Source organism: Panthera leo, chromosome D2 (genome assembly GCF_018350215.1).
Source record: "Panthera leo isolate Ple1 chromosome D2, P.leo_Ple1_pat1.1, whole genome shotgun sequence".
In the NCBI taxonomy this organism is placed as follows: Eukaryota; Metazoa; Chordata; class Mammalia; order Carnivora; family Felidae; genus Panthera; species Panthera leo.
Window position 1 is genome coordinate 62,318,301 of NC_056689.1, and position 17,949 is coordinate 62,336,249.

Here is a 17,949-nt window from a genome sequence, read left to right on the forward strand (position 1 = left end):
CATGTTTGTTAGCTTCCAAGGCAACTTACAGAGTGCCTAAATCACTGATTTCTAGGACTTTTTTGGACAGAAAAGGCCCAAGGGTATATATGTAAAAGAATGAAGGCCTGGGCCACCAAAATATTTTGCAGCTGATTACTCTGGGCTTTGGCTTTGGTGTCCCTGATTACTGGGTCACCACCCCTATGTCCCCACTTTATCATTACCATCCTTGGATGTGTGGGCAGAGCTCAGGAAGGGACATCATGCTTGTGTAGGGAAGACTAGTCCTCAGGGCTCCTCCTCAAGAATATAAAACTAATCGTACATATGGACCCCTGTTCTACCAAGTATATGCCAGGTAGCAAACAGGTACAAACTCTAGAGGAGAGAGTTAGCCCTAGGCTAGGATGCCTAGTTTTGTTTCAAGTAAGAGGTGGGAATTAGGCCCCTGGAGACAGGCTGGGATTGGATGGCTGGATATATGAATGGGATATGGGTGGGAAGACCATTCTGGGCCAAGAGAACCACCTGAACAAATCCTGGGGCAGCAATGTGATGGTCTTTCTGGGAAAGAGCGAGCCAGTGTTTCTGGAGGGTAGGGTACTTGTGGGATCTTAGGAGGAGGAGAAAGTCACTGTAATATGGGAGTCTTTAATATCATTTTAAAAGATTTAAGAATTTGGATACAAAGTATTAAAAGTTATAATCAGGAAAAATAGATAAAAAGATAACCAGGAAACTCTTGCTTGGCAAAACATAATAGGAGCTAACAGATTTTTAAAATATGCCAGATTTTAAAAGATGGATGATTTACAGTTACTCATTAGGATAATTGCATCTGGATGCAATGTGAGCTTTATTCTAGAAATAATATATTCCAAGATTCTTAGAAATTATTTTCTCACCCAATGCTAAATAAAAATGTAATAAATAACCATTCAAGAGGCTGTTGACATATTGCAAACGTAACATGTCATGGAACAGAACGGAGTCAGAGCACTGCCTAAGGCCATGCTTCAGATGAGTGAGTGCTTGGGCAGGTGCTGAGCTGTGATTTTAGGGGTGGGATGGGTTGCCATGAGCCTCCCACATTCTGTCACTTGACCCCTCCGTGAAGCTAAACGAGATGGCTTGAGATGTGCATTCACTGTACTGGTAAGGAAGCTTTGGGTGGCAAGTGACAGAAGCTAAACTCAAACTGGTTTAAGTCCAAATGTTTAACCAAACTAAAAAATTAACCAAAACTCAACTAAGATGTCTGGAGTGGATGTAGCTTCAGTTGTGGCAGGACCTAGAGGCTCAGTGTGGTTAAGAGTCTGTCTTTTTCTCTCCTGCTTCCAACTCTACTTTCCTCCTGGTCAGCTTCCTTTTCAAGCAGGCACTCTCCATGTGGTGGGTAAGATGGCCATTCAGAGCTTGCACTGATGACAAGAGAGTCAGTCTCTCTTCTCCTTTCCCTCCTCATCCTCCTCTCCCTTTCATTATTTTTCTTTCTGAAAAAGTTGTTCCTACTTGATTCCTGTGTTCACCCCAACACTGGGCTAATTACCGGTCAGCTTGAGGAGACAGCACTCTCTAATTGAGAGCACTGCTCAGCAGGATAAAATGGAGGGGATAAAATGAAGAAGCAGTTTCCCAAAGATGTGGGTACAGACCAGATCAGAGAGAGAGTGAGAGAGAGTGGCTCGGATCAGGGTGATACCAGCTGATGCTTGCTATCATGGGGTGGGGCCCTGTGGTCCTACGGCCTTAGATGCTCTCTGATCCACACCATCAGCCCCATACCTGGAACAAAAGCAGGGACTTTTCTTAGCCTGAACTGCAGTGAAGGATGTGGGTATCAGAGGCAGGGACCTATTGGATCACATAGTCAACTGCAATCCAAGCTTTTTTGCTGGACAAAGTGACTAAACTTTACTTTGAATTTCCACCTGAAATTGTAGAAAAAGCTACTCATACTGATAGAAAGTAATAATTGCTTAGAGGATGAAGATTTGAAGGTTTTCTCTTAGAGATTACCAAAATTTAATCTATGAAGAGTTTTCCATCGTGTGTTGCCATATTTGGAATAAGGCTTTGTAGTAGATGAGTTAATAGGTCATTTGCTTGTGACACCCTGGTTTTGTTCTCCTGTGTCATGTTTATATTTACTGAGCCCCACCTCCTTGGAGAACGTACATGTAATGTTTAGCCTGTCCCTGTGAGGGGCTCTTAAAAAGCTCACAGCAAATGCTGTTTTGTGCATCCTTTTCACATCACTGGTTTGGAGGAGGGAGATAAGGGGTAGGAGATGGATATGATTTTCTCCATTTGGTTAGGAAAGTAAAACATAGGGAGGGTTAAGAAATTTGCAACGGAATATTAGTGGCAAAGCCTAAAGATAGAACATGGCACTCCTCATTTGAAATCCGTTTTCCTAACAATCGGGCACTGTCTTTTCTGATTTCAATATGCTGTTTCCTTTCAAAAGAGTAGCACCTTGAGTGTTCAGTTTCACGGGAGAGTCCTTTCAGATCCATTGGTGAGCCCAAAAGATAATAGCCAAGAAATCATTTAATGAGATCTGGACCATTTTATAAGGCATGCTGAGTTTCCATTTATTTGTAGCGCTGCATTCAATATGCACTTCTCTGATTTTTCTTTTAAAATAAAGTAAAAAAAAGTTTGTTTTCTGTAGTTTTTCTAATGATTGCTAATCGTAAATGCACTGGTAATGAAAGGAGTGGATATCTAGTTCAAAAGTTCAGGCAAGAGTAGATATTATTGACAACAGGCTTCTAAGCAGGTATCAAATGCTGAAGTAATTGGTTTGTGATATATATATATATATATATATATTTTTTTTTTTTTTTTTGTATTGGGTGGAAAATGATCTTTCCCACCTCATTGAACATCAGTAGTACTTTGTTTCATTTCTGCTGCTGCTGCCCTTGTTGTTGTTAAGTGAGCTAAGTGAATCTAATATGCCAGGAGTTGGCAAACTCTTTTTGTAAAGGGACATAGGGTGCTTTTGTGGGCCATAGGGTGAATTACTCGATTCTGCTGTTATAGTGTAAAGTTGCCATGTGCAAATATGTACATGGATGGGTGAACCTATGCTCTAATAAAGCTTTATTTACAAGAACAGATGGGGGGCCAGATTTGGCCCATGGACAGTAGTTTGTAGACCATTGGTGTGCACAGTCTGCTGGAGTCTACGTGGGTTCCTCTACCTGAGCACACCTGAAGCACAACTGTGTTTTCACAGTGTTCCTGCAGTCTCCATCCTTCTCGCTTCCTGTTTCCTGCGCAAGTGTGTTATAGGATTCAATTTCAAGTGGTATTTCCAAAAGCCCCTTTTCTAGTGGCTGCGTTTCCATCTTAAGGGCACTGGACCTTGGACTGGACTCAGGGGCCTGATCTTAGCTCTGCAGAAGCAAAGAAAAATCTTTCTGCTTAATGCTGGAGTTCGGATACATCCTCTAGCAAAATGACACTCAACAAATGTTGGTGAGTCCTAGGCTGAGTGACCCTGAGGAAACTACCTAACCTTAATGAGTTTATTGTCAACCGTAAGAATATCCACCTTTCTCTCCTCATGGGGCTGATGTAAGGATTACCCATTCATCCCATTTTTCTTTATTAAGCACCTACTTTCTGCCGTTGCTTTGGCTAGGCACTGGGGATGTACTGGTGAACAAAACACTTACCAAGGTTACCTTCAAGGGTTCAAATTAATATTAAAGGAGATAAAACTTCAAATTGATTGATTATACAAAGATTTAAATTTTCCTGATCCTTTTAAACCAAAATTATGCCAAAGACCAAGGGAGATATTTGGTTCCTTATTTAGAAGGTGAACTGTAATGAAAGCCAGTGGGAGGGTGGTTTAGGTAGAATGATAAGGATTGGGGGTGAGGGCAGGGAGAAAATGAAAACAAAATGTGTTAGAGTGGCCTGATGAAGCTGCTTCCTACCAGAGTTCCCTTCTGAAAGAAATCAAAGAGATTTTTCAACTCCATCTGGGCTCTAAACCTAAGGAGATTACCACTAAAGTCAGCTAGTGGAGGGTAAAAATAAGAGTGTAGGAGGATTCATTTTGAAACGTTGTCAGCAACCAGCTGGAAAAAAATAGCAGTTACTGTGATTACTAGGAAATTTCTTGGAAGGTGTAGAGGTGTTTATCAGGTAATCTAATCTGTCACCCATTTCAGTGGCATTCGGGTGGTTGGATAAGCATTTCAGTTTAGAAGGAAATAGCACCAAACAAGAGAGAAAAGAACATGGTTATTTTCAACTCTGGGTCATCTTGGGCAGCATGGATTTCTTGTCAATCAGATCTGATAGCCTGTTCCAGTTCACTATTGTGAGATTTTCTGAGAAATAACTTTGGGCCCTGCATGGGGTTGGAAAATGGGGGTGGGGTAGGGGTGGGGGTAGGTACCAAAGCACAGGCAGACCCTGGTTTTAGCCTTCTGAGAATCTGCTTTCTGGAGAGTGTGTGTGAAGAGGCTATGGAAAGCGTGATGGGCCACCTTCCACCTCAAGCAGCAAGGAAGTATGTCTCATGAGGGCTGATCTCAGCATGGTACCTGGCAAACTACGGGTGTGCAAATCATTGTGGAAAGAATGCCACTGTATGTTTGGTGTTCAGTCACAGCAACTCATTTGGAGACTCACAGATGCACCTTGTGCCTTTATAGTCGTGGCTCTGTGTGCTTGGAATACCCTTCACCCCAACTTTGCCATGCTAGCTCTTTCTTCTTCTTCAAGACTCTGTGCACATTTCTTCTCCCTGAAGGTTTCTTTTCTCTTTCCCTTTCCCGCCTCCTCCACCACAAGCTTGGTTCAGATATTCTTACTTACCCCCTCTGCCTCTCTCTTCCCATTCCACGTGCCTCTGTTACAGCCTGTGACTCACTGGATTGTGGTTGTTAGTATCTTACAGTGGAGACCAGTTGCTGGTACTTGAAAAATGTGTGTGAAATTTGCAGAGTCGTTAAAAAAGTACACACAGAGCCTGAACATATTATTTTAATGTAACACCGAGAGATGTATGTTTATTTACCCATTTTTTATTTTTTTAAATGTTTGTTTATTTTTGAGAGAGAGAGAGAGAGAGAGAGAGAGAGAGAGAGAGAGTGCAAGTGGGGGAGGGGCAGAGAGAGGGGGACACAGGATCCAAAGCAGGCTCTACACTGACAGCAGAGAGCCCGAAGCAGGGTTTGAACTCATGAACTGTGAGATCATGACCTGAGCAGAAGTCAGACGCTTAACTGAGCCACACAGGTGCCCCTGTTTACCCATTAAAAAAAAAAACTTTAATGTTTATTTATTTTTGAGAGAGATAGAGATCGAGTGCAAGTGAGGGAGGGGCAGAGAGAGAGGGAGACACAGAATCCGAAGCGGGCTCCAGGCTCTGAGCTGTCAGCACAGAGCCTAAGGTGGTGCTCAAACCCATGAACTGTGAGATCATGACCTGAGCCGAAGTCAGATGCTCAACGGACTGAGCCACCCACGCGTAGTCTATATTTAAAATACAGACAGGCTCGGGGCGCCTGGGTGGCTCAGTCGGTTGAGTGTCCGACTTCGGCTCAGGTCATGATCTCGCGGTCCGTGAGTTCGAGCCCCGCATAGGGCTCTAGGCTGACAGCTCAGAGCCTGGAGCCTGTTTCAGATTCTGTGTCTCCCTCTCTCTCTGACCCTCCCCTGTTCATGCTCTGTCTCTCTCTGTCTCAAAAATAAATAAAAACATTAAAAAAAATTTTTTTTAAATACAGACAGGCTCTAGGTCTTTTTTTTGCATGTTGGTCTACTGATTAGCCTTCTAGGTCTTGGGGCTTGTTTAAATCACACCTGTAACACATCATCTCTACTTTCCAGTTCCTGATTTTTTTTTCATGGAGTTAGAAGACATTGGGAAAACAATTAAAAGATTCTGGGTCTTCCCTACACCCAGTATTTTATACTTTTCCTGTTCACAGCTAACTTAACCACATGTTTTAATGACTCACCTTTATCAGCTCTTTGCAAAACATTCAAGTAAGCTTTTATAGAAACATGGATTTTTTTGGTCTTCATCTTCTGTTGATTTACACACTGTTTAATTTAATTATCATAACAAGTATGACAGCTATACATAGTTTGGAGAATAAATGCAATTAGCTGTCATGAACGCATAATGCAGCTGGGGGGAGAAGTAATGCTTGGGTGTACGAGACTGGGGTAACATGTGACTCAGTTGGTAGGACTTGAGTGAGGTGGGCATCAGAAGCAAGGAGAGAATCAGTTAATCCAGCAGGTCGGTTAAGCAAAGTTCCGTTTAGGGAGCATGTTCTTGGTTGAGCTAGTATGGTACCTGTTCAAGCAGGTGTTCAATAATTTGTTATATGGATACATGAACGATCCAGTAAGTGAAGGAGAGAATTTTTGGGGATACCACTTTTATAGGCCACTGGTATTTGAACTCATAATTGGCCATCTCTATCTTATAAGGAGTGCTGAACCCATATCAAAAGGCTAGAACTTTTCCCACCGTCTTTGAAATGAAGAGGTGAAGGGAAATTTCTCTCCAACAAACAAGGCACAGATTTTGGGGGGAGGCTGCAAGCTGGCTTCCCAAACCCCTGCCCCAGCTTTTAACACAACTGCTGTCTTGCTGATGAATTAAGTGTCTCCCATGGTCCCTGGATACTGTGTCTGCCATTACTTCTTATTTCAGCCCCTTCTACTTTGGCTCTGAAACCTGTGAAATGTTCAGGGACTGGAGTTTCTAGAGATATATACCACCAAAGGAAACTATTTGTATTAAAATTCTCTGTGTTGTAAACCCTTTTAATGAATCTGGTTTCACTGCAGCGTATGGAACATCAGCTGGCGAGGGAGGCTGCGTACACATCAGGGCCCCATTTCTGATATAGTCCCACTTCCCTGTGGATGTTTTACCTTACCTGTAAGGAGACACTGGCAAGAAGCTTATGTATATGTGTGATACACCACGCACGCGCACACACACACACACACACACACACACACACACACACACAATTATTTTCCCCCTAAATATGAAACAGGTAAGTATGAGTACAGGGAGGATTGATATAGATATAGGGTCACCTCTTGAAAACCAAGGATCATGGAGAGACACAGACTGAAGCTTTTAGTGTGTGTGTGTGTGTGTGTGTGTGTGTGTGTAGTGGTTAAATTAATAGAAGCAAAATCTGTCTGAGTCATAGCATAGATCGGACACTCTGTGGCTTATCCACAAAACGGAGTGGAATGAGTTAGATCCAAGAAGCAGAAAAATGTGGGGATGTGGTGGCTAAGGGTGTATCTCCTAGTTTCAGAGAGTTCTGGGTTCAAGCTCTAGCTCTCTGCTTGTTCGCTATGTGGCTAGGTCATTTAGCTTATAGGTTTGCTTTTTAGTCTATCGAAAAGAGAATGATCGCTCTTCACAGAACTGGTGGGATGATTGGATTTTTATATGGAAAGTAATTCACACAATGCCTGCTCCACAGTAAAACACTTAAAAATGTGATATTCTTATAAACATTAGTTGTATCTGGAGACAGGACAATTTTGTCCTGCTATCAGGGCACTTTTTTGGGCTACTTGGGATCAGGAGACCTTTAATGAACTAGAACCTCTCTGATGAACACTGTGTAGTACAAAGTATAATCTAGACATTTTGAAGGTGGAAGGTCAAATAAGTAGATTTCAAGATTGCATGATACAGATTTTCAATATAATAGGAGAGCTAATAATATCCATAGAGAAGGACAGAATTGCATTCAAAGAAAATATATAAATGAGTATCACTGATGAGCTGCCATCCCTTGACCAAGGTCAAGATACCTTGGTCAGTTTGTTTCCTCTGCTTTTAATCTCTGATATTCTTAACTCAGGCAGGGGCTGAGAGCTGGCAAGAATGTATCTGCTTCATGTCTATTTCAGAAACCAGAATAGAATGCCTGTTGCTTCCCCTCCCCCTCCCCCAGTCCGATGCAAGCCTGTTCTTTATCCCTTATATCAGGAAAGATTCACCTATGACCGTCTTGAGACCTAATGTCAGATACACTCGGGATGCAGTTCTTTTATTGCTGAGAAGATTGGGACTTTACACGTGAGAGAGGTTGAGATGAATGAGTTTCCATTGTATTTATAGAAACTCAGTGCAATATCTCCCAAGGTATAAATAGAACAATGGAGTGTTGACAAAGGAGCTGGTTTTCTGTAACTGTGGAAAACCTGCAATTATTCCTGGAACTATACTCATTGTTTATCTGCATCTGAATTTTAATAAACAGGGCTCTTGCTGCTTATTCATGAATTTTCAAATGGAAATATATCTCCCATTATTATCCCCTTCTTGTGAGTCAGGCCCCATCTTGCAAATTTGCAGCTGAGTAAATATACGGAACATTAGCAGCAATTAGATAATTGGTGCCCTGGATAAACCCACCCGCAGCTGTGAATCAATATGGACTGTACCAGTGTCACCTGGTGCGGCTTCCTGATGGCACTGCATGCCACCACAGCCTTGCAATTAAGTATAGACGTTTACCAGCCCGTGTCCTGGCCCTCCTTCCTCCTGAGAGACCCAAGGTAGCAAAATAAGGGAGGTTCCTCATTGTCCATGTGAATCACTGTACAATGAAAGAGTAGATGCTAGAGACTTAGTTAAAAAAAAAAAAAGGAGAGTAGGTTCATTTATCTTTGCTTGACTGTTTGGTAAATTGCTGGTGGTAACTTGTTTGCTGCATGCAGACAACAAAAATTCATGCTTGCGTTCTGGGTTGGGGAGAAAGGAAGTTGGGTTATAACTCCTGTCTTTCTGTAAACCTCCCCAAACTTGAAGCTTTGAGCTGGTCATTTTTTCCCGCCCCATCATTGTTTGGGACTCTGACATTGATTTGGGTTTCCTTTCAGCAGGTCATATTTTCCTGTCTCTTCCCTTGAGATTCTATTCCTCCTAGGCTGAACCGGATGCCTTTTCTAAGCGCATTCTTTACTCCTGCCCCTCGGGCAATCACATAGCCCTTTTGAGGTAGCTAATCTTTTTAAAATTTTTAACGTATTTTTAATTGCTAGCGACTCCAGGGACACAGTAACGTTACAAAAGGGAGAGTGGCAAGACGGCTTCACCATCGCGTCTTATCACTCTGATGAGGCTCATTCCAGCCCGGTGGAGCTCACCCCCTCGCCCTCCTCTGTCCCGCCTTGTCTCGTCTGCCGCCTCACTTTTGCTTTTGGTTTGAGAGCAATGCTGTCTAGACCTCCAGTCTCTCATTCTTGTTCTGCAGGCTAGCACCTCCCACCCCCATGCTTTCCCAAGTCACTGCTTTCCTTGTGTATGCATACACCTTCTGCGTGTTTAGAAGGAGGCGGCTGCTGTGGGATTTGGAGATAGCAGGGTAGTGGGGAGATTTGGGCTGGGTGTCTGGGCCTATGAATGAGTCACGTGGAATTCATTCATCTCCTGGGGATCATTCCAGGCCATCTCACTCTGTCCCAGCTTAGAACAGGAATGCCATATGGGTCTTGAACAGAACGGCTGGGAGGAAAGCCCTGGGAGAAGCAGCAGTCCTGGCGAGACTTCTTGCCAGCCCTGCTCTGCGTTTTCATGTGTACCGTCCTCCTTTATAAACTTGGGGCACATTCTCTGTCTTCTATGCTTATTTTTGCCACGGTTTTCTTCACATGGCCAATATTTGACATCATTAATATAATGACGAAAGCTATTTCCCGTGTGGAGCGCCTACCCTGCTTTACGTATGATTATATGTTATTTCCACAATCCGTGAGATTAATTTTATTAACCCTATTTTATAGATGAGCAACTGAGAGTTCAGAGAGGTTAGTAAACATCTCAAGGTCACACAGCTAGGAAGTGGCAGGGAGGAATCGAAACCCAGGCTCATCTAATTTCAAAGCCCCTATTCTCAAACACTGTGTTGATGGCAGGACTCAAGTCCTTTGGGGCTACAGTTAATGTGTGAATTCTCTGCTTGACAGAGAGATGTGAACTGTATAGTCTGCATTTTAGTTCCTTAAATCATTTGTCCATTTGGGAGAAGACATTAAAAACACAGACTCAGGCAGCAGTGCTTGGTGATGGTGTGTGAGTGTGTGTGTGTGTATGTGTGTGTGTGTGTGTGTGTATGTGTGTGTCTTATACCTTGGCTGAATTTTCCTTTCCAGCTAGAAACTAGTTTTCCCAATACTCTCCTCTGGGTTCTCACTGCTGCCAACACATCAGATGCATCAACCACCTGAAACTGGGCTGCAGGGGTAGAATTTATTTGCAGACGTTTTAATTTCCCTGGTGATAAGCAAATTAATTTTGTTGCAACTCTTTAACATTCTAATTGAATGATGGAATGTTTCTGAGTGTGTTTTCCAGATAAAAGGCCGTCAAAGTCTTACCATCCACCAGAAAGAACAGGGTTGGGACCTTGGTTTACAGTTTTCCTTTGCCCGACAGCCCAGCCCAGCCCAGCCCATCCTATCCTCTGGGCTTGAGAAAAGCCTTTTGGCAGAAGGGTGTCAGCTCTGTAATCCAGCCACACGGCTGGTGGTCACCTCTGCTGGGGGAAGACCTTTACTTCGTTCATTTAATCAGGTATTTCTTGAGTGCTTGTTAATGTATGTAACAGACACTGTTCTAGGCTCAGTGGTGAACAGAACAGACAAGTATCTCTGCCTTTTTTGGGGGGGAGCAAGCAGATGATAAACTAATGAACAAGCGTCCCAAATCATCCTATGAAGAAAAGCAAAACAGGACAACGGATACATAATGTTGAGGGAGCTGTTCCAGAGGACACCCCTCAGGAGACCAGGGAATGAAGTGAGGAAGGGCATTGCAGCCAGGGGGAACAGCAAATCTGAGAGTTTATGTTTGTCGCTAGGCCAAATTACCACGCCCCTACCCTATTGAGAGCAGTGATTTGACCTGAATTGGATCTTGTGTAGCACCTCTTTCTTGTGGCTCCTAGAGGCCTCTTCCAGGGCAGCTCCTTTGGAGATTGCCTGTAACACCTGTGTCTCTCATTTGTTGGGAAGTCTGTTGAAGAAGTAAATAGCATCACCACAAAAAGGCTGTATATGTATGTGAAGCATAAGGCTGTGGTGACGGTAACACGGGTTCACACTTTCTGCCTCTCTTGGCTAAGAAACACTATTTATGGGGAGATGGAACCTGACAATGATGGGAAATTAGGTGGAATGATCACCAGGATCATTCACTGCACATGTTTGTCATTTTCTATTATGTGCAAGAGCCTGTGGGATGGGGTGGGACTGCTTTGGTTTTCATGTTCCTTCAGCAAGAATTTTCTATTATTATTATTATTATTATTATTATTATTAATTTTTTAAACAAAGACTAGCTGTCATTATTGGGCACTTACAATATGGTAGATGCTTTTCTAAATACTTCATAAGGATTAACTAATCGTCACAATAAGCCTAAGAAATAGGTTCTTTTTATTGTCCACATTTTATGATTGAGAAAACAGAAGCACAGAGAAGTTGGTAATTTTCCTGGGGTTTCCCAGTGCCTAAGTATCTTGTCCAGGTTTCAAACCTGGCTAGTCTGGGTGGACATATCTAGCTAACTGTGGGCCAGACGCTGTGGTAAGGGCTGTAAGCTAAGTGCTCCTATCATCCTCATATGAGAAAACAGGCCCAGAGAGATCACACATCTTACTCAAGGTTACATAGTTGTGTCATCGTGTAGAGGCCAGAATCTAACATGGGTCTTTCTGACCCCAAGGCTGTGCTGTTAATGCCTCGGCCCAGCTGCCCCTCCCATGGCCACACTCACTTTCTGGGGAGCAGAAAGGATCAAGGCTGGTGCCAGCCTGGTGTAGTTTGCCAGCACCAAGCTGTGCCCCCTCTTCAGCCTGGCATTTCCTCAGGAGTTAGGATCCGGGAGAGAACCAGCATCTGGAGATGATGGTGGAGTTGCACTGGAAGGAGTTTGGGAAGCATCACCGGCTGCTGAGTTCAGGGACTCTCTTTTCAGCCTGGGCCTCTAGGTTTGGCTGTGGGACATCTCGAGGATAGTTCAGAGATGGGGGTGTTTGAGCTGAGGGGGGACCCTGCGAGTTCTGTGGGCAGCAGGTGCCAAGGGAAGCAGGAGGTTGCCAGCCACACTGGCTTACCCCACTTTCCCATGCTGCCTATGATGCTCCTGTGGTGCAGCTCAAGGAGCCCAGCTGCCATTGGTAGGTTTTCATCCTTCCTGAGATGCATCTCCAGCTCCTGGAAGTTCCTCCAACCTTCCTTCTTCTGTGATTCTTCCCACAGTAGCAACAATGAAACAAGAGTAACAGATTTCAGTAGTACTTCCCACTTACCAAAGAGGAAGAAGCCCGGCTTCAGAGAGGTTCTCGTCTTGCCAGAAGCCACATAGCCAGTAACTGTGCCCGAATCCAATCCTAGTTGCTTGACTCTTCCCCACTCTGCCACGCCGCCTCTCCAGATCATTTCCTAATTAGTCTATTTAACGGCTCTCTGTCAAGCTGGCTTCAGTTGCCCTTGCAAAGACAAGCCTGAATGAAATCAAATGATTTTACCGCTGAATGAAAACATTTGCACGATGCTGTTTTCTAGGCCATCCTCACATATGGTTCTCTTGGCTCAGGAAGCCAGTGCAGGTTTGGGGCGGGCTGCGGTGGCTGAGGAGGGACAGGACACCCTCCTTGTCACAGGTGAGCCAGTTAGCGATTGTGAGCCTGGCAGATACCTCCCTGCACGGTGGGCGGGTCCAGGGGGAGGAAGGAGACCGAGAAGCTTCCGTGGTGTTTGTGGTGCCCCCCTCTGTCTGAGAAGATGCCCATAGCTGAAGGATGGCTTGCTGCCTTATTCGTCCCGACCCTGCGACCCTCTTTCCCGTGGTCTTGGCCCCTGAATAATCTAAAAGATCACAAAGGCCTGAACTGGTTTATTCACGCAACAAAAATACGCACACGCCAATGTGTGGTGGTGATGTGGCAGTTAATAAAACAGCGAAGTCCCTGCCTCCCGGAGCTTACTTTCTAGTGGGGGAGAGTCAAGAAAATAGATTACACAACACGGTTAGCAAGTGCTAAGTGCTGTGGAGAGCAGAATGTAGGACGTGCTGTGGGTGGAACAGCTGTGTCCCCTCGTCTCAGCTCAGCCCCCTCCCCACACAACGTGGTCATCATCATCCCAATTGCAGGTGGGGTGATGGGGACAAGGAAGGAACCCCAGCCCCCCTCAGCCTTCCCCAAATCTCAGGAAAAACTATCCACTTTCACTGTGGGTCCTTTTCCATGGGATTGCTTCCTATTTTTTCCGTAGCTCCTGGCTTCCTGTTAGCAGTAGGTTTGTTGGGTAGATATTCTTCTGGACATTCCCCACTATGTCCAGTTTGCTGTTTTTATCATAAATGGGTGTTGGGTTTTCTGCACTGATGGATACTATCGTGTGGTTTGACTTTTTAAGTCTATTAATGTGATGATGACTTAGGTCCATTGATTTTCAAATGTTGAACCAGCCTTGCATACCGGCGACAATCCCATTTGGTCTTGTTGTATAATTCTTTTTATATATTGTTGATTTGCTAATATTTGTTGAGGATTTTTACATCTATGTTCACGAGAGATATTTGTCTGTGGTTTTCTTGAAAATTTTTTTTTCTGGTTTTGGTATTAGGATAAATTTTGGTCCCATAGAATGAGTTAGCAAATGTGCTCTCTGCTTCTGCCTTCTGGTGTTATTTCTGCCCTAAATGATGGTAGGACTCAGGAATGAAACCATATGGACCTGGTGATTTCTCTCTCTCTCTCTTTTTGAAGATTATTGATTCTGTTTCTTTAATAGATACAGAGCTCTTTAGGGTATCTCTTTCTCCTGGTGTCAGTTTTGGTATTTTGTGCCTTTCAAGGAACTGGTCCGTATTATCTAAAGTGTTAAATTTATGGATATTTATTTATTCTTTTTAATATCAATGGGGTCACTAGTGATAATTACTCTTTCATTTCTAATATTGGTGTTTGTGTCTTTTCTTTTTTTCTTGGCTCTCCTCACTGGAAGTTTGTCAATTTATCGATCTTTTCAAAGAACCAGCATTAATTTTAGTTCATTTTTCTCTGTTGTTTTCCTGGCTTCAAGTTCATTGACTTCTGCTTTTATTTTTCTTATTTCTTTGCTTCTGGCTTGAATTTCTCTTCTTCCTCTGGTTTCCTATGGTGGAAGCTTAGGTTATTGATCTTAGATCTTTATTATTTTTTGATAATATGCATTTAATATGCTGTAAATGTTACATACTTTTGAGCACTGCTTTTGCTGCATCTGATGACTTTTGATAAGTTGCCTTTTAATTTTGATGGTGTTCAAATATTAAAAAAATTCCCTCGAAACCTCATTTTTATCCAGTGTTATTTAACATAGAAAGGTGTTGTTTAATTTCCAAATACTGGGGTATTTCACAGCTCATCTTTTTGTTTTTGATTTCTAGTCTAATTCCATTGTCGTCTGAGAATATACTTTGTAGGATTTCTGTTCTTTTAAACTTGATAAGATGTGTTTGTTCAGAATGTGATCCCTCTTGGTCAAATTCCTTGCCACCTTGGGAAGGATGGGCATTCTGCTGTTAGATGGAGTGTGATGTCTGTTTTAGACGTAAGCCAAAACTCCAGGGTTCTTCACCTTTTCCTCCCAGCCCAGAAGATGGTGCCTTTCCAGAAGGGAAGCTTTTGGAATAGCTGAGAGTTATACTAGGGTAACCTTAGTCAGGCAAGCGGCCAGGTCATAGGCAGCATGAGGAGGGCCAGAGGCGATACGATGGGAGAGCAAGGGATCATAGGCTAAGTTAAATAGGGGTCAGGACAGGAGAGACCAGTATAATGAAGCTCGTCCTGTGTTCCTACACCTATGCTTGGTACTTTACACACATTATTTGGTACAATCTACACCAGTGCTCTTGAAAGTGGGGTATATCCAGGGAGTGGACGAGGTTGATTCCATTGAGTGTTTGGAAGAAAATAGTAGATCCTCTATTTTTATTTTTGAACCTCTTCCTTTTACTATTTCTGCTTTGGGGTGTATTTTTAAATGTATGTCACACACTAGTGCAGGGCTATGAAGTAGATGAAGACTGGCTCTCACCACTGCCACGGCTGAAACCCTGGTCTGAGTGATCATGATCTCTGGTTAGGATTATTTCAGTAGCCTCAGATCCAGTGTTCTAATTTCTGCCCTTCCCACTGTGTGTTCACACCAGGTGACACTCTTACACATAAGTCAGTGTCCCCCTACCTCACCCAGCATCCCCAGCTCTGTCTCATTTCAAGCCAACTCCAAAGCCCTTACCATGGACCTTGTCCCCTGTTGCTCATCTCACTCACAGCCACCCAGGTACAAGGTTCTTGCTGCCCCTGCCTTTTGCTGTGCTGTGCCCTTTGGCTGGGTGCTCTTCCCCAAGCCTGCTTGACCTGCTTTCTCAGTTTCAAGTCCTTTAAATTTGCACTCACTGCATTTCTTAGTCCTCCTCTCTGCTTTATTTTCCCTTCCCCAAATTTATAAGTGTCAGGTGTATAATTTATTTGTTCATTTGTTTACTGATAATCTTCCTCCAGCTAGAATTTAAAATGTACAAGGTCAAGGTTTTGGTCCATTTTGGTAATGCTCTGTCTTCTAGTTTCAACACATACATAGAAGGTTCTCAGTAAATACCTGTTGAATACATGAAACAGTATTTCAGGGGGTGTTAAATTTTGTTGACTGTTGGGGTACAGAGTGAAAACGTATATCCTCAGAGAAGGGAGGCTGAGGCCACTAGAAAGAAGCAGAGCTGAGTTTCGAATCCAGGGTTTTCTGATGCCAGAGCCCACACTTCCCCAAGTTGCTTTTCAGGAAGAGAGGACAGGGGCATAAAGAGAGAGAGACAGACAGAGACAGATACAGAGAGAGAAAGAGGGAGAGAGAGAGAGAGAGAGAGAGAGTAAGAGTAATGGAGGAAGGGAAAGAGGAAAGGAGAGAGGGAGAGAGAGAATGAGAACTGAACATAAATAACAGAAATGATCAGAACCAAAGAGAACAAGTATTAGCCACATCCAGGCAGTTTTTTAGGATAAGAAATCATCTTCATTCCTCCAGGAATATTTTTGGAGTGGGAATGTGGTTCTTTTATCTTACCTGAGTCCTCTGAAGTTGAGTCTCAGATCAGTGGGGCCAGATACCCTGGTTCTCCCACTGCCCACAAGGATGGACCATTGTCATCTTTATTTATTTATTTTTAAAAGTATTTATTTTTATTTTGAAAGAGAGAGAGAGAGAGACAGAGAGAGAGAGAACGAACATGAGCTGGCAAGGGGCAGAGAGAGAGAGAGAGAGAGAGAGAGAGAGAGAGAATCCCAAGTAGGCTCTGTGCTGTCAGTGCAGAGCCTGATGTGGGGCTCTGTCTCATGCACCATGAGATCATGATGTGAGCCAAAACCAAGAGTCAGATGGTTAACCAACTGAGCCACCCAGGCACCCCTCATTGTCATCGTCATTTGCAGGGTTGTTCTTAGGTGAGGAGGGTGCCAGCTGACACTGGAGTTCTGTCTGACTGAGGAAGGGAGAAAAGGCGCTTGACTTCTCTGCCATTGGAAGAGGAACCATCATCCTGATCCCCTTCCCCACCAAAAAAGAAGTACGTTCTAGCATCAAAAGTGGCAGCACACAGTAAAACTAAAGGAAATAGAGGTCTGTTTCCATCTCTTCTGCTGTTCTTACCCAGAGCCTCATTTCTTCCCTTCCGGTCTGTCACCAACACTGCTTTGTTGCCTGCTGTCTATGATCTGGTTCTTTCCTCTGAGTTTTTGTGGCTGAGTTCCGGTGTCTTTCTTTATCTTCTTCCCTTTCGGTTGCTGCCTCTGCTTATGAGCATCTTCTCTTTGATGATCACATATAAAACCCAGGGACAGTGACAATTAGGAAGCCCCTGAGGGCACCACCTACATATCATGCTTGTGAGATGGTCACATCATAAACTGGAAGCAATTTCAGCAGGAAAAAAGAAGGCCAGCTGGGCAGCCTGATAAAATGTAAGGCACACAGAGCCTTGGGACAGTGAATTTTGTTACCATAGAAGAAAAGTTTGGGAGGTGCCTGTGAAGTACAATTAGAGCCTCCCAGATCTGATTGTGCCCTGACCTTCGCCCAGTGACTTCGACTCTGGGAAAGAAATCTGGAGGCCAGCAAGGCAGGGACACTTCAGCAAGGGACCCCAGTTCTGAGGAATTGGGTTTGTTGAGTGTGGCAGGTTCATCAAAGACCATAACACAGAAAATTCTGATTGTTCCTGAGAAGTGAGTCAGCATGACGGACAAACTAGGCCAACGGGGCTGGGAGTGCTCCAGGAAAGTGGGACAAATGTCAGGAATATGCCAGTATGAAAACATCTTTTTTTACATGCTATTAAGAATATTGGGGAAAAAAAAGACATTCTGGTTTTATTCCATAAAAACAAAGAAGAAAACTTTCTAGAATAGTGGTGCCCCATAGAAATATAATGTGAGCCACATATGTAACTTAAAAATTTTATATATTCCTTCTTCTTCTTCTTTTATTTCATTAAAGCAGGTTCCATGCCCAGTGTGGGATCTCGAACTCAGGACCCGAGATCAAGGGTTGCATGCTCTATCAACTGAGCCAGCCAGGCACCCCATATAATTTAAAATTTTCTAATAGGTTGAAAAAGTAAAAATGAGGTGAAATTGATTTTAGTAATAGGTTTCATTTTTACCCAATACCTCCAAAAATTAGAATTGCAACAGGTAATCAATATAAAATATTAATGCTGTTTTGTTATTTTTTTCCACATGAAGTATTTGAAATCAGGGGTGTACAAGACGCCTACAGCCCATGTCCGTTCTGACCAGCTCAATGGTTACACGCGGCTGATGGCTACTGTGTTAGACCACACAGATCTAGAAAATCCTTTTTCTTTCTCTAAAATCTCCGTTCTTTGATTTC

The 17,949-nt window shown here is 43.4% G+C and overlaps 1 protein-coding gene across 9 annotated transcripts in view; it reads left to right on the forward strand.

The window, feature by feature from the left end:
* Positions 1-17,949, forward strand: part of SORCS3 (sortilin related VPS10 domain containing receptor 3) — a 590,282-nt gene that overhangs the window by 50,169 nt on the left and 522,164 nt on the right. Inside the window, exon 2 of one of the 9 annotated variants that reach the window (XM_042908257.1) lies at positions 3,348-3,471. The exons of the other annotated variants lie outside the window; for them this stretch is intronic. Coding sequence (XP_042764191.1) covers positions 3,466-3,471 — 6 coding nt within the window. The 5' untranslated portion in view covers positions 3,348-3,465. The remainder of the gene's footprint in view (positions 1-3,347; positions 3,472-17,949) is intronic. 9 annotated transcript variants of the gene reach the window in all.